At 45.2% G+C, this 13,278-nt stretch overlaps 1 protein-coding gene across 4 annotated transcripts in view; it reads left to right on the top strand.

Annotated features, from left to right (window-relative positions):
* The window catches only part of UBR4 (ubiquitin protein ligase E3 component n-recognin 4), a 134,485-nt gene that overhangs the window by 32,712 nt on the left and 88,495 nt on the right, over positions 1 to 13,278 (top strand). For all 4 annotated transcript variants that reach the window (XM_039228977.1, XM_039228980.1, XM_039228979.1 and 1 more), the window contains exons 19-32: positions 125 to 407; positions 1,066 to 1,201; positions 2,339 to 2,418; positions 2,882 to 3,010; positions 3,835 to 4,017; positions 4,168 to 4,290; positions 4,380 to 4,609; positions 6,830 to 6,951; positions 8,161 to 8,258; positions 9,688 to 9,845; positions 10,606 to 10,815; positions 11,951 to 12,052; positions 12,353 to 12,453; positions 12,698 to 12,896. In XM_039228977.1, the coding sequence (XP_039084908.1) occupies positions 125 to 407; positions 1,066 to 1,201; positions 2,339 to 2,418; positions 2,882 to 3,010; positions 3,835 to 4,017; positions 4,168 to 4,290; positions 4,380 to 4,609; positions 6,830 to 6,951; positions 8,161 to 8,258; positions 9,688 to 9,845; positions 10,606 to 10,815; positions 11,951 to 12,052; positions 12,353 to 12,453; positions 12,698 to 12,896 (2,154 nt within the window). The remainder of the gene's footprint in view (positions 1 to 124; positions 408 to 1,065; positions 1,202 to 2,338; positions 2,419 to 2,881; positions 3,011 to 3,834; positions 4,018 to 4,167; positions 4,291 to 4,379; positions 4,610 to 6,829; positions 6,952 to 8,160; positions 8,259 to 9,687; positions 9,846 to 10,605; positions 10,816 to 11,950; positions 12,053 to 12,352; positions 12,454 to 12,697; positions 12,897 to 13,278) is intronic.

The following is a 13,278-nucleotide window of genomic DNA, read 5'->3' as shown; positions in this document are numbered from 1 at the left end:
TGACAGTAAACTATAATTTAAAAAAAAAAAAAAAAAGCCTATCTCTTCCAGCACTTGATGTTGTAACTCCTGGGGGCTGTTCTGACCCCGTCCGCCAGACACGTTCTCTTCTTCTCTGCGGTAGGTTCTTGTCGACCATGAAGCAGAGTGCCCTGCAGGGGACGGTGCCCAGTGAGACGGAAGATCTGAATGTAGAACACCTGCAGCTGCTCCTCCTCATCTTCCACAACTTCACCGAGAAAGGCCGGCGGGCCATCCTGACCCTCTTAGTGCAGACCATCCAGGAGCTGAGTGCCAACATGGCTGCCCAGGCACGCTCCGTGCCCCTCATCCTGGCCCGCCTCCTTCTGGTCTTCGATTATCTGCTTCATCAGTACTCCAAAGCCCCTGTGTATCTGTTTGAGCAGGTACAGATGAACACGTTGTTGTCGCTCTACGGGCCGTGCTTGAGAGTGTCACTCTTCTTGAGTTGCGGTGATCCAGAGCCAAATGACCTGTTTACTTGAGGTTTCAGGTGTTTGTTGGCATAGGTTTATGATTAACCTTGGGAAGACCACTGGACTTCTGGATGTGCTCTCGCGCTCTGGACTTAGCCAGGAGCAGTAAATGTAGATTATTTGATTTGCATTTGTGAAAATTGGATTATAGGCTATGTTCACAGGTGTCCTTTGAATTACCCCACTTTACCTGTGTCTAGCTCAGTGCCCTGAGCATGAGTCCTATTACCCTACCCTCCCACCCCCCGGTGAATGTTTGTTACTGGTGGAATAATGGTCAAGCAATAGGTTTTATGGATTAGTTAACTATTTTGTTATAGGAATCCAGCACGAGGATGGGAGGGCCAGTTAAGGATTACCCAGCAGTTCCTAAAATGTTTGCGTGAGCACTGTTCCTGTTAAACTTTAGCAAGAAAGATGTTCCCCAAAAAAGTCAGAAAAATCGAAAACTTTTAGTTTGGTTTTTGAGATTCCCAGTCTTTGATACATTGATCACTTATGATGCCTGCAGTGAGACAGTGAATGTGGCTGTGTATCTTTCTTAATTTGAGCGTTTGTGTTTTAAAAGGTGCAGCATAACTTGCTGAGTCCTCCTTTTGGGTGGGCAAGTGGATCCCAGGACAGCAGCAGCCGCCGGGGGACCGCCCCTCTCTATCACGGGTTCAAAGAAGTAGAAGAAAACTGGTCTAAGCATTTTTCATCAGGTCAGAAAGAAGGTGGTCAGTAAGAAGCTGACTCATTGGCTCTCCTTGTGGGGGGATCGGATTTGGTCTTTGGGGACCCCTGAAGGTTTGGTCTATTCCTTAGCGGTGGCAGATACCAGTGAATTCAGAACATTGTCAGAAATAGACCGTTACGTATTGCACGTTGATTAAAAACAAAAATAAAAAAAAACACTTTGAGACATAAGAATTAAGAATTCTTGTGTATGCTCATAGAGTGCAGTATATGGATTTTTGCTCCTTGGAGCAATTACATGTAACTTCCTGTAGGAATGTGGTTCTAGCCCACAGGCTAAATTTCCTCTCGGGTCATGATGGGATGCTATTCACAAAATACTGGGAGCCATGACATTCTCTGCAGTGTTTCTTATGGAGCAGTTGTCCATTCTTATGATGCAGTGCTTCTTGTGTTTATCTTTTGTGTGTATTTGAATTCATCTGAGTGTAAGTTGTTCAGTGTAGTTCGTGGAAACGCACAAACCTTTGCATGAATTTCCTGTCATTCGGATCTGTTAGTAGTTAGCCCCGTTGATTCTGGGGAGACAGCATTCAAGCTTAATGCAGTTTGTCTATGGATCCAATTTTGATGATTAGCTTGGATTGTAGACCAGCTCTGTTTCCTCCCTGTGCCCAGAAGGGACATTTGGCAACGTCTGGAGACATATTTAGTTGTCAAAACCAGAAGGGTGCTAAATATCCTGTCGTGCACAGGACAGCCCTCTCACGGCAAGGAATTATCACGACCCCCAAAAGTCCATAGGGTCAGGGTTGTTTATGATTCTTTTTTTTTTTTTTTAATTTAACCTTTCATTTATTTTTGAGAGACGGATAGAGACAGGATGAGCAGAGGACGGTCAGAGAGGGAGACAGAGAATGCGAAGACAGGCTCCAGGCCCTGTGCTAGCTGTCAGCACAGAGCCCGATGCGGGGCTCGAACCCACGAACTGTGAGATCATGACCTGAGCTGACTTCGGACGCTTAACCGACTGAGCCATCCAGGCGCCCCAAGTTGTTTGTGTTTTCAAGTGTCCAAAGTGTTCTCTTAATTTTTTACATTTTATTCTTGCTAAACAGAATTGAGAATGAAACCGTTCTTTTAACGAGCCCATTGTTTTTCAGATGCTGTCCCACAACCCAGATTCTACTGTGTCCTGTCCCCAGAGGCCTCAGAGGATGATTTGAACCGACTCGATTCTGTGGTATCAGGAATTTTAAAACCCCATTTTACATGTGGGTCAGACGGTTTCCACCAAAATCAGGCTGGCAGGGGGAAAGGAAATGACTTGCTTTTTGTAACAAGGGAACTTGGCCTATATTAGGATTTGAAGTTATTCTAGAAGGAAAATGTTATTTTGAAATTTATTTGCTGGGCTCTACTTTTGCCGTAGGGGATCCTTCTTTCTGTCTGTGTTAGCATGTTCACACGCAGATATTTTAATGAACAGAAAGAGTTGCCTCATTCTGCAGCCTGCACTTGTGTGCTCCCCATAACCCATCGACTGAGAGAGGTCCCCGAGCGGGAATCTTGTTGCAGTGAGAAATTCATAACTATAATTCGTATGAGTTGTTTTGTCAGTCCTGAGGTTAAACGGTAGTTTATGGGTGGTAGGAAAAATATTTCAAAAAATAAGACGAAATGACTTTTTTTCCTCTCAATATCAGGCATGTGATGTTCTTTTCTCCAAGCTTGTCAAATATGATGAGCTTTACACGGCACTGACATCTCTGCTCGCGGCTGGCTCTCAGCTGGATACAGTCAGGAGAAAGGAAAACAAGAACGTAACGGCCCTGGTAAGACCGCCAGAGCTCAGGCTGATGATGAAGAGTTTGGGATGTGTTTGATAATTTGGTGGCAGTTCTACCAGAAATATCTTTCTGGGATCTAATTAGCTGTTGAATGATCTGTTTCATACCTTCAGTGAATGGGGTTGATATGTCACATTGAAAGTTTCCCCCCGGAGCTTTTCCTGTGGTCCATGAATGTGTCTCTATACCTCTAGAAGTTCTAGTAACAGTTAAGGCCACAGAAAGGGGCACCTGATTATGGGCCTGCCAGGCAGAATGTCCTGCTCTCTTTTGGTTACTTGGTATATTCTTGTGTAGCCCAAGTGGTCTTGGAACAATGGTTTTGGCTTGTGAGATGTGCAGGTATGGAGCACATTATTTATATGTGGGTTTTAACATTTCTGCTTTATTGTTGGATGTATTCTGTATAAAAACCTGGGGAGCAGGCTTGAGAGCCAGATCTCAGTGGAAAATCAGGACTCCATATAGTATGTTCTAAATGTATTTGGGGGCGCCTGAGTGGCTCAGTTGGTTGAGCATCTGACTTTGGCTCTGGTCACAATCTTGAGGTCCTTGGGTTCAAGCCCCGTGTTGGTCTCTGCACTGACAGCTCAGAGCCTGGAGCCCGTTTTGGGTTCTGTGTCTCCCTCTTTCTGCCCCTCCCCCACTTGAGCTCTGTCTCTGTCTTGGTCTGTCTCCCTCCGTCTCTCTCTCTCTCTCTCTCTCTCAAAAATATTAAAAAAATGTATTTGGAACAGTTCTCAGTGTCTGGGAGCTCGTGAGACAATAGCAAGTGCTACTGCTATGATAGCTCTCTTTCCTTTCTCCAGGAGGCCTGTGCCCTTCAGTATTATTTCCTGATACTGTGGAGGATCCTAGGGATTTTGCCACCATCAAAGACCTACATGAACCAGCTGGCCATGAACTCCCCTGAGATGAGTGAATGTGACATCTTACATACCCTGCGGTGGTCTTCCCGCCTCCGCATCAGCTCCTACGTCAGCTGGATAAAGGTACCACAGTGCAACGCAGGCCTTGCTGCCAAAGGGTGTCTAAAGCCACCATGCCCTGTGCTTGGGGGACCTAGTTAATTTCAGGGTCATGAAAACTTTAGATTCTGTCTGTAGCAGTCACCTGAACACTTATTCTTGCTATCCACATAGGATCACCTTATCAAACAGGGCATGAAGGCTGAACATGCTGGTTCTCTCTTAGAACTGGCCTCCACCAAGTGCAGCTCAGTGAAGTATGACGTTGAAATTGTAGAGGAGTACTTTGCTCGGCAGGTAAGTTAGTTTTAGGTCCATAATGACAGAATTTAGCTTTTGCCGCAGCCTTTTGCCACAACTAATTAATATTTTGGGTATTTTTAAAGATCTCATCATTCTGTAGCATCGACTGTACCACCATCTTGCAGCTCCATGAAATCCCAAGTCTGCAGTCCATCTACACCCTCGATGCCGCCATCTCGAAGGTCCAGGTCTCTCTGGATGAGCATTTTTCTAAAATGGCCGCTGAGACCGACCCCCATAAGTCGTCTGAGATCACCAAGAATCTGCTTCCAGCCACGCTGCAACTCATCGACACCTATGCATCGTTCACTAGGTGTGACAGGCCCCTGCCCTCAGATGTCAGGATCCTTGGGTTGTTTACTTTCCTTAGAGGCCTGAAAACTCTTCAAATTGGTCTTAGTGGTTTTTGGTGGGTTTTTTTGTTTTTTTTTTTTAAGTTTATTTATTTGAGAGAGCGATCAAGCACTGTAGGGGCAGAGAGAGGGAAGAGAAAGAATCCCAGGCAGGCTCTGTGCTGTCAGCACTGTGGGGCTCAAACTCACGAACTGTGAAATCATGACCTCAGCCGAAATTACGAGTTGGACACTTAATCTCCTGAGCCACCAGGCGCCCCTAGACTTTGGTTCTAGGTACTGTTTGCTGTGCAGATCCCAAAGGACTCAGAATTTTATATATTTTTTATTTTTATTTTTGTCAGCTTACGTTTGTCTTTTATTCCCCCGTTGAACTATTTTCTTCTGTAATATAAAGGGGTGCCTGATGAGGGAATTTTCAAGTAGTTCAGGAAGAGTCAAGAAGTTCGATTTCTGTAAATCTTTAAATATTTTGTAGCATTTACCTTCTGGGAAATAAGGAAGGATAACACAGTTTCTCCAGAACTGTCATTTCTGTTACACACTAAGATGAAGCTTTAAATGTTCTTTAAATTTCATGGTAGGAGTTAGAGAAAAAAGTTTCCTAATGAGTTAGAGAGTGTTTTGAAATCCAGTCCTTTCTAAAGTAGTAAACATCGCAAATTACATGCCCTGTAGACTTGTTCTGCATGGTGTTTAAATGTGGAATTCATTTTCAGTGTATAAAAATTGAGAATTTATTCACAAGACAAGATTTCGGGCTTTTCTTACATTGGAGGAACTGGCAGAAGTGGGTGTGATGCCCCACGTGACATTGGCACGCTAGATTTGAGGAGTGGTTGCCCTTTGTACTGCCCTTCAGGCCCCTTTATGCTCATGTACTTTATCCAATCTCCAGAGGATGTCACTGCTCAGCTCCTGTTCTGCGGAACTTTTGTGCTGAAAGGGACTTGGATTGTTGCAAAGTTTAATGTCTAAGTGTGAGCGTCTTGCAGTCAGTAGAGCAGGGACTGTTGGTGGAGGCGCACGTTTTGACGATATATGAGCCATAAGCATGAATGGCACATGTGAGTGCTGGCGAGTGCCAAGACTGGCCTAGGTGCCAGGGGTATCACAGGAGCAAAGGTGACCAAGGCGCTGCCATCTGAGAGCTTGTGGGCTTTAATCTGGCCCATTAATGATGCCAACACCCTGTGTACTAAGCTGTTAGTAAACGTTCTTGGCAATTAAGTGTGGGAAGTGCTGAGTAAATACAACTGAACAGCTTTTGAGAAAGTATTGTATAGTATAGTTGACCCTTGAACAGCATGGGTTAGGGGTACCAATCCCCCCTGTGCAGTCAGAAATCCGCATACAACTTTTGTCTCACCAAAAACACAACTGCTAATAGCTTACTGTTGACCAGAGGCCTTACTGGTAACATAAACAATCGATTAGCACATATTTTGTATGTGAACGTATTATATCCTGTATTCTTTTTTTTTTTTTTTTTTTTATTTCTAGGAGAGAGAGACAGCATGAGCAGGGGAGGGTCAGAGAGGGAGGGAGATACAGACTCTGAAATAGGCTCCAGGCTCTGAGCTGGCAGTCAGCACAGAGCCCGACGTGGGGCTCGAATCCACGAACCGCAAGATCATGACCTAAGCGAAAGTCGGGACGCTTAACCGACTAAGCCACCCAGGTGCCCCTATATCCTGTATCTTATAATTAAGCTTTTTGTAGAATGTAAAAACATAACGTTACTAGGAAAACGGTAAGGAAGACAGAATATATTTATAGTACAGTACTGTATTTATTGTCAAAGATCCACGTATAAGTGGACCTGCGCCGTTAAAACTCAGTGTCATTCCAAGGTCAGCGGTACTTCCCAGAGCCTTCAGCATGTGCATTGCCAATCTTCCGAGGCTGGGGAGAGGTGGGCAGATAGCGTTCAGTGCTTGCCACGTTCATTTGTCCTGGAATTGTGTTTTGGGAACACTGCAGAGGCTGGGATATTCTTTGGGAAGCAGTTGTCCATTGGAACTCTGAGCAGATCAGAACCAGGCAGTACTCTCAGCTGTGTTTCATAGCTTAGGAAACTGAGATTCAGGTGTTTTCAATGTGTCTAGGGTAGTTTCTCCTAACTATGATGGGAGTAGATTACTTCAGTTTTCATGTATTCCCCTCTATTTTTTCTTCAGAGCCTATTTACTACAGAACTTTAGTGAAGAAGGATCCACTGAAAAACCTTCCCAGGAGAAATTGCATGGCTTTGCTGCTGTTTTGGCTATTGGCTCGAGCAGGTGCAAGGCCAACACTTTGGGTAAGTGAATTTGGAAATGCTGTTACTACTGGTAGGACGAGTGCTACCACTTCTCTGCCTGCTGACTGACATTTATCACTTACTGGAGCCTTTGCGTGTATCAGACATAGGTGTGTGTGTGTGTGTGTGTGTGTGTGTGTGTGTGTCCTCTCAGGAGCCCTATGAGGTGTTACTGTCTCCTCTTACTCATTAGGAAACTAAGTCCTGGAAGTTAACTTGCCTTAAATCCTACGTCTTGTAAGATGTGGAGGCTGGTTCTAAGGCATTAAACTGTTGCTGTTAGCACAGGTCTTTGTTCTCCTTTTTTAATTCTTTCCTTTCTTTTCAGCTTATTTATTTATTTTCAGAGACAGAGAGCATGGGCAGGGGAGAGGCAGAGAGAGGGGCGTTAGAGAGAGGGTATCCCAAGCAGCCTCCACACTGTCGGCACAGAACCCAAGGCGGGACTCGAACTCACGACCATGAGATCATGATCTGAATCGAAACCAAGACTCGGATGTTGACGGACTGAGCCACCCAGGCACCCCTGTTCTCTTTGTCATTTATAGAGATCAGGAAGACTAGCAAGCTGTCCCTTTGTGCCATGCAAACCTCTTCCCCGTTTTGGAACTGATCTGGTAGGAATGTAGGAAGGGGAAGCAGAAGGACTTGAGCAGGACTGGAGTGAGGGGCAGTAGTTACCCTTTAAATTTATAGCCGTTTGTGTTTCCCTGAATTGCAAGCTTTAAGTATCCTTTCAGTATTTGGATAGTCTGTCTCACTGGGAGAAATGAAATTCTACTACTTCATCCAATGCTGTTCTTGATGTAGATTAAGAATCCCTGTCCTCAGATTTGTCTTAAGGAGAAAAGAGATCAAAGTGCTACCTGCCCACGGAGGGCGTAGCAGAGGCTGAAGAGCGGCCCTCGCCTGACTTATGGCGACATGCCCTGACTTCACATCTTGTTTTCAGTTGTCGTCTTTATTTGCAAGATTAGAAAGTGAATGTGATGGGAAGTGAAAACCTTATAATCAACATTGTTAGCTATTAAGCAGTTAGTTAGCTCTTGGACATAGTACTGCTATTGAAATACCCATCTGAGCGATCTTCGTAATTATTTTGACAGCTTGAGCAATGGTGTTTCTTTCTGCATTTGGGCTTGGCTTTAACATACTATGTGTCCTTCTTTCCCTCTTGTGATGAGTCCTCGTCCCTCCTGTCGCCTCCAGGTCCCACACTCGTGCAGAATTTACCATCCTGGGTGCAGACTGTGTGTGAATCCTGGAACAACATCAACACCAATGAGTTTCCCAGCATTGGTTCCTGGGTGAGTGTGTGTTCTGGGAATAGAAATGCAGAGCACTAGCTGTTCTGTGCTCTGTTCTCGTTCCTCACACTGAAACTAGCTGCCACAAGGTGTTGGTATGCGGCAATATATTTGCTATGGATAATTGATATTTGAATCAATAATCAGAGCCTTGAATTACCCACGTGGTACCCAGCTGGTCATTTTCTTCAGAAGTCTGTGTTACCCTGTTACAGGACAACGACGTTATTACTCTGAGTCTCAGATTCTTCGTCTGCCTAAGACAGGGATGTGAAGATGAATTGTGTCAAGTGTAAAGTGCCGACAGTGTCTGGCACCTGAGTTCTCAGAAAATATGAACTGTTGCATTTTCTTTTTAGGAAAAATGTCAGGAACCTGCTCCTTTTGTAATGATTTTATAGGGGAGCTTTTAGGTTCTGTAGGCTATTAGAAGACTGTAGAGTCTTCTGTTTACTTGACCTTTGTGTATGCTCTACTCAGATTACCTCTGTGAACAGAAAATTCTGTTGCCACAGTTCTTGGGAAAAGCCAAGTATTATAATTTCATTATCCTGCTTTGTAATCATGATTCCTGTTTACATCACCCGTAAGCTATTAGAAGGATCTTGAAGATATTTTAATGGAGGCTCTGGTGCTTTGCAAAATATAGATCCTTCTTAATTATGAGAGACAGTAGTTTCAATGTGAAGTATAACATGTTCTAATTATTTGAAATCTGGTATTGGCTGTCTTAACTTTGGGGAGCACCTGGGTGGCTCAGTCGGTTAAGCATCCGACTTTGGCTCGGGTCATGATCTCACGGTTCGTGGGTTTGAGCCCTGCATTGGGCTTTATGCTGACAGCTAGCTTGGAGCCTGGAGCCTGTTTCAGATTCTGTATCTCCCTCTCTCTCTGACCCTCCCTTGCTCATGCTGTCTCTCTCTCTCAGAAATAAAAAAAACATTAAAAAAAAGTTAAAATGTTAGTACAAAGTTAAATTTTTTTAAATGTTTTGTTTATTTCTGAGAGAGAGAGAAAGAGAGAGAGAGATAGTGTGAGCAGGGGAGGGTCAGAGAGAGAGGGAGATACAGAATCCAAAGCAAGCTCTAGGCTCTGAGCTGTCAGCACAGAGCCTGACGTGGGGCTCGAACCCATGAACCATGAGATCATGAGCTGAGCCGAAGTTGGATGCTTAACTGACTAAGCCACCCAGGTGCCCCATTAACGTTTTAAATTATAAGTTAACTTCATACTGACTATAATTTGTTAACTGCTTCCTATGCTCCATCCCACTTTGCTTCCCAGGATGAATAATAGTGTATACAGAGCCATTGTATAGAAACCTCAGTGGAGGTCTTGGTATATGTCAGTTGGGCTTTCTCCCCGGCATGAGAGTTTATCCCACATAGGTAGATGGTCTTCCCTTCATGTCTGTTTTGCTTCCTTTCAGCGCAATGCCTTTGCTAATGACACCATCCCTTCTGAGAGTTATATCAGTGCTGTGCAGGCTGCTCACCTGGGGACGCTTTGCGGCCAAAGCCTGCCCCTGGCTGCTTCCCTGAAGCACACCCTCCTCTCAATGGTCAGGCTGACCGGAGATCTCATTGTGTGAGTACCTGCTACCGAGCCTTCAGCACTCACCCTGCCTGTGTTCTGTCGCAGCTAAAGGAAGACGGGGTGGAGAGCCGCATAATAACGCTCTTCCTGCATGCTTCAATAGCAGAGAGAGTGTTCTTTCAGTCAGTAGAATGTGAGCAGTCACCTAGAATGTGATGTGAAAGGCAGCAGAATACCTCCTCCCCTCTTGCAGAAGAGGCCATGCAGGCTTTAAATCATATTGTAATTTTGAGGTACTTTGGGTTGGAATTTGAAGGTGGCAGTGATGTACTTCAAATCTCGGGTGTCCAGAATCATCACGGGAGTTAGACTCCGCTGTTGCGGGGACTGGGGCAGGCCACGGGAGGCATGATCCATCTTCCGGGACATAGGTCACAGGTGAAGTCTCATATCACATCACCTTCAGCGTGATCTGACTCCTGGTAGTTCCTGAAGAGTTGTCTGGGTTTCTGGTTTAGGTGTCAGTTCATTTTCTTTTCTGAATATTATATAAAATAGACCTTAAATGATTTAACATTTTAATAAATGGGCTTTTTACATGGAAATGGTTTTTTGTTTTTGATATAGTGAGGAAAAATAAAAAATACGAAATTATATGATTACAGCCATGTAAAAAGTCACTATCAAGGGGAAAAAAGCCTGGGGTAAAAAGCTCTCCCCCCTCAACAAATGATTGAATTGCCCGGTCCTCGCCTTGGCAGCTTCTTGGGGGAGTAGATCCACTGATATGGTTCCATTTTCTTTGCTGAAGTTGGTCCGATGAGATGAACCCGCCACAGGTAATTCGGACCCTGCTGCCCCTTCTCTTGGAGTCGAGCACCGAGAGCGTCGCCGAGATCAGTAGCAATTCCCTAGAGCGCATCCTGGGCCCTGCGGAGTCTGATGAGTTCTTGGCTCGAGTGTACGAGAAGCTGATCACCGGCTGTTACAACATTCTGGCCAACCATGCAGATCCCAACAGGTGAGCCTGACTGGGGGTGGGGCAGGGGGACATCAGGTTCCTGTGACCTCCTGCTGTTTCAGTGAAATGTACCAACGCTGGCTTCTTTATGTCATTAGTGCACGGCTTGTTGTACTTCCTTTTTTTTTTTTTTTTTTTTTTTAATGTTTTATTTTTTATTTATTTCGAGGAGAGAGAGAGAGAGAGACAGCATGAGCAGGGGAGGGTCAGAGAGAGAGGGAGTGACAGACTCTGAAACAGGCTCCAGGCTCTGAGCTGGCAGTCAGCACAGAGCCCGACGCGGGGCTCGAACCCACGAACCGCGAGATCATGACCTGAGCGAAAGCCGGACGCTTAACCGACTAAGCCACCCGGGCGCCCCTTGTACTTTCTAACCGAAAGTTCTGTGCTTATGTGCATTTTATGTTCTTGTGGACATGCATGAAAGGTTATTTGCAGTCCTCTTTTAATGATTAGTTAGTAAGAATCAGCGTTGAGTAAATGGAAGGCTAACATGGTTCATATTGAAGCAATTGAACGGATGCTTATCGAGTACTGTATTAGATGTAATAACCGTACACAGGAGCTTCATAAAATTTCCAATATTTTTGTCACCCTACTTCTTTCTGAGATGGGTGGTATGGAATTAGGTGGTCTCCCACTGCGGTCTGACGTTGGTGGCTTAGGTCACAGGGATATAGGCAAGCCCTGAGTTGCAGTCTTGTCCTGCTGAGATCCAGACAGATACAGGGTCCAAATACTGGGGTTTCTGGTCTTTCTGTTGTTGGTGAGTCCAGGGTTTCATTAAGGGCTCCTTTTCTTTCTTTCTTTCCCTCCCTCCTTCCCTTTCCTCCCGTCCTCCTTTCCTTCTTTGCTTCCTTCCTTCCTTATAATTTAAAACAGCAGCAATGACTCTTTAGACTCTTAGCGATTGAGTACATCCGTTCCATCAGGTTTTAGTAGCTTTTTTGTTTTATTATAATTCAGCTTGTTAAACGTGCACTGAGCTCCTACTGCACAGCCAGCCTTTATGCTAAGAAGTTTCGAAAAACAGGATATTGCCCTTAAGGTTTAGTGATAAACTTTGGATTTTTAAAAATTAATATTAGGAAACAGACCTCATTTCTGGTAGCTGACTTCACTTTGTGCTTCTCAGTGGACTGGATGAATCCATCTTGGAGGAATGTCTCCAGTATTTGGAAAAGCAGCTGGAAGGCAGCCAGTCCCGTAAGGCTATGGAGGAGTTTTTTTCTGACAGGTGAGCCGTCTTTCGTTTTCCTCAGGAAACGGTGTTTGAATGTCTCCTGGAAGTAGCAGGGGTTTCTTCTCAGGGAACATGCAGGGCCTGCCTAGGTGTCTGTACTGGGGGGCGATGTGGATTCATTGCTGGCTCCTTCAGGTTATCAGTGAGAAGGTTGACTTCCTGAACACCTAGTGTGGTTCACAGATAAGTGACCGGTTCCCCTAGGAGAGACGACATTGTGAAGAAATAGAAGCGGATGCCTTTTATGTGAGGCTTAATGTGATTCTTCTCTTTTTCCCACCTTCTGCCTCGCAGCGGGGAACTGGTGCAGATCATGATGGCAACAGCCAATGAGAACCTGTCTGCTAAATTCTGTAACCGAGTCCTCAGATTCTTCACCAAACTCTTCCAGCTGAGTGAGTGACAGCTTTTGGGTAATCTTCTTATGGGAACTTTGATGTCCGGCTAATACTGTGCATATCTTCTGCCCGAGTGTAACCACCGTGTGACGAGTGCAGAGAATCCCTCAGAGGAAGTGTGGAAGGAAGTTGAAAACGTGCTCGCACCTTTCCTTCCCCCTTTCCTGGCTCATAGTCTGTGCCATACCCCACTTTCCCCCCGCCTTCTGTCACTGACCGGAGCCTCTTGGTCTGCCCGTAGCCGAGAAGAACCCTAACCCCAGCCTTTTGCACCTCTGTGGCTCTCTGGCACAGCTGGCCTGTGTGGAGCCTGTGCGACTCCAGGCCTGGCTCACCCGCATGACTGCGTCACCCCCCAAAGATTCCGATCAGCTGGATGTGATTCAGGAGAACCGGCAGCTGCTACAGTTACTGACTACGTATATCGTTCGGGAAAACAGGTAGATCGCACACATTGAGGTCATGTGTCCCGAAGAGCTCCAGATGAATGTGGAGAGCATTTGCTATGCTCTTTCCTTCAGGCGTTGGTTCTTAGTGTTTGGAGCAATTCCACAGCTCCCCTCACTGGACTTAAGGAATCCAGTAGAGCTCTCTTGATTTTTCCCGTGGGAAAATCATTGCAGTGACATGGCCTGTCAGTTGTCGCATAGGCAGTGTTTTGTGCTTTGAGAGCCGAAGTCCAAAACTGCATATATATGGCAAGGGGGAGAGAGCCATGGAGTTAGTGTTTTAGTTTTTAGTGTCTGTTAATGACTCTTATAAATTGAGAAGTACAGTCAGATTCCTGGGGTTTATTTAACTAATTTGCTGTTTCTTTTCTAC

The sequence above is a fragment of the Hyaena hyaena genome, unplaced genomic scaffold (genome assembly GCF_003009895.1).
Source record: "Hyaena hyaena isolate Hyena2069 unplaced genomic scaffold, ASM300989v1 scaffold_35, whole genome shotgun sequence".
Taxonomy (NCBI): domain Eukaryota; kingdom Metazoa; phylum Chordata; class Mammalia; order Carnivora; family Hyaenidae; genus Hyaena; species Hyaena hyaena.
The sequence above is the reverse complement of the archived record's forward strand: the minus strand, read 5'-3'. Positions and strand labels throughout refer to the sequence as shown.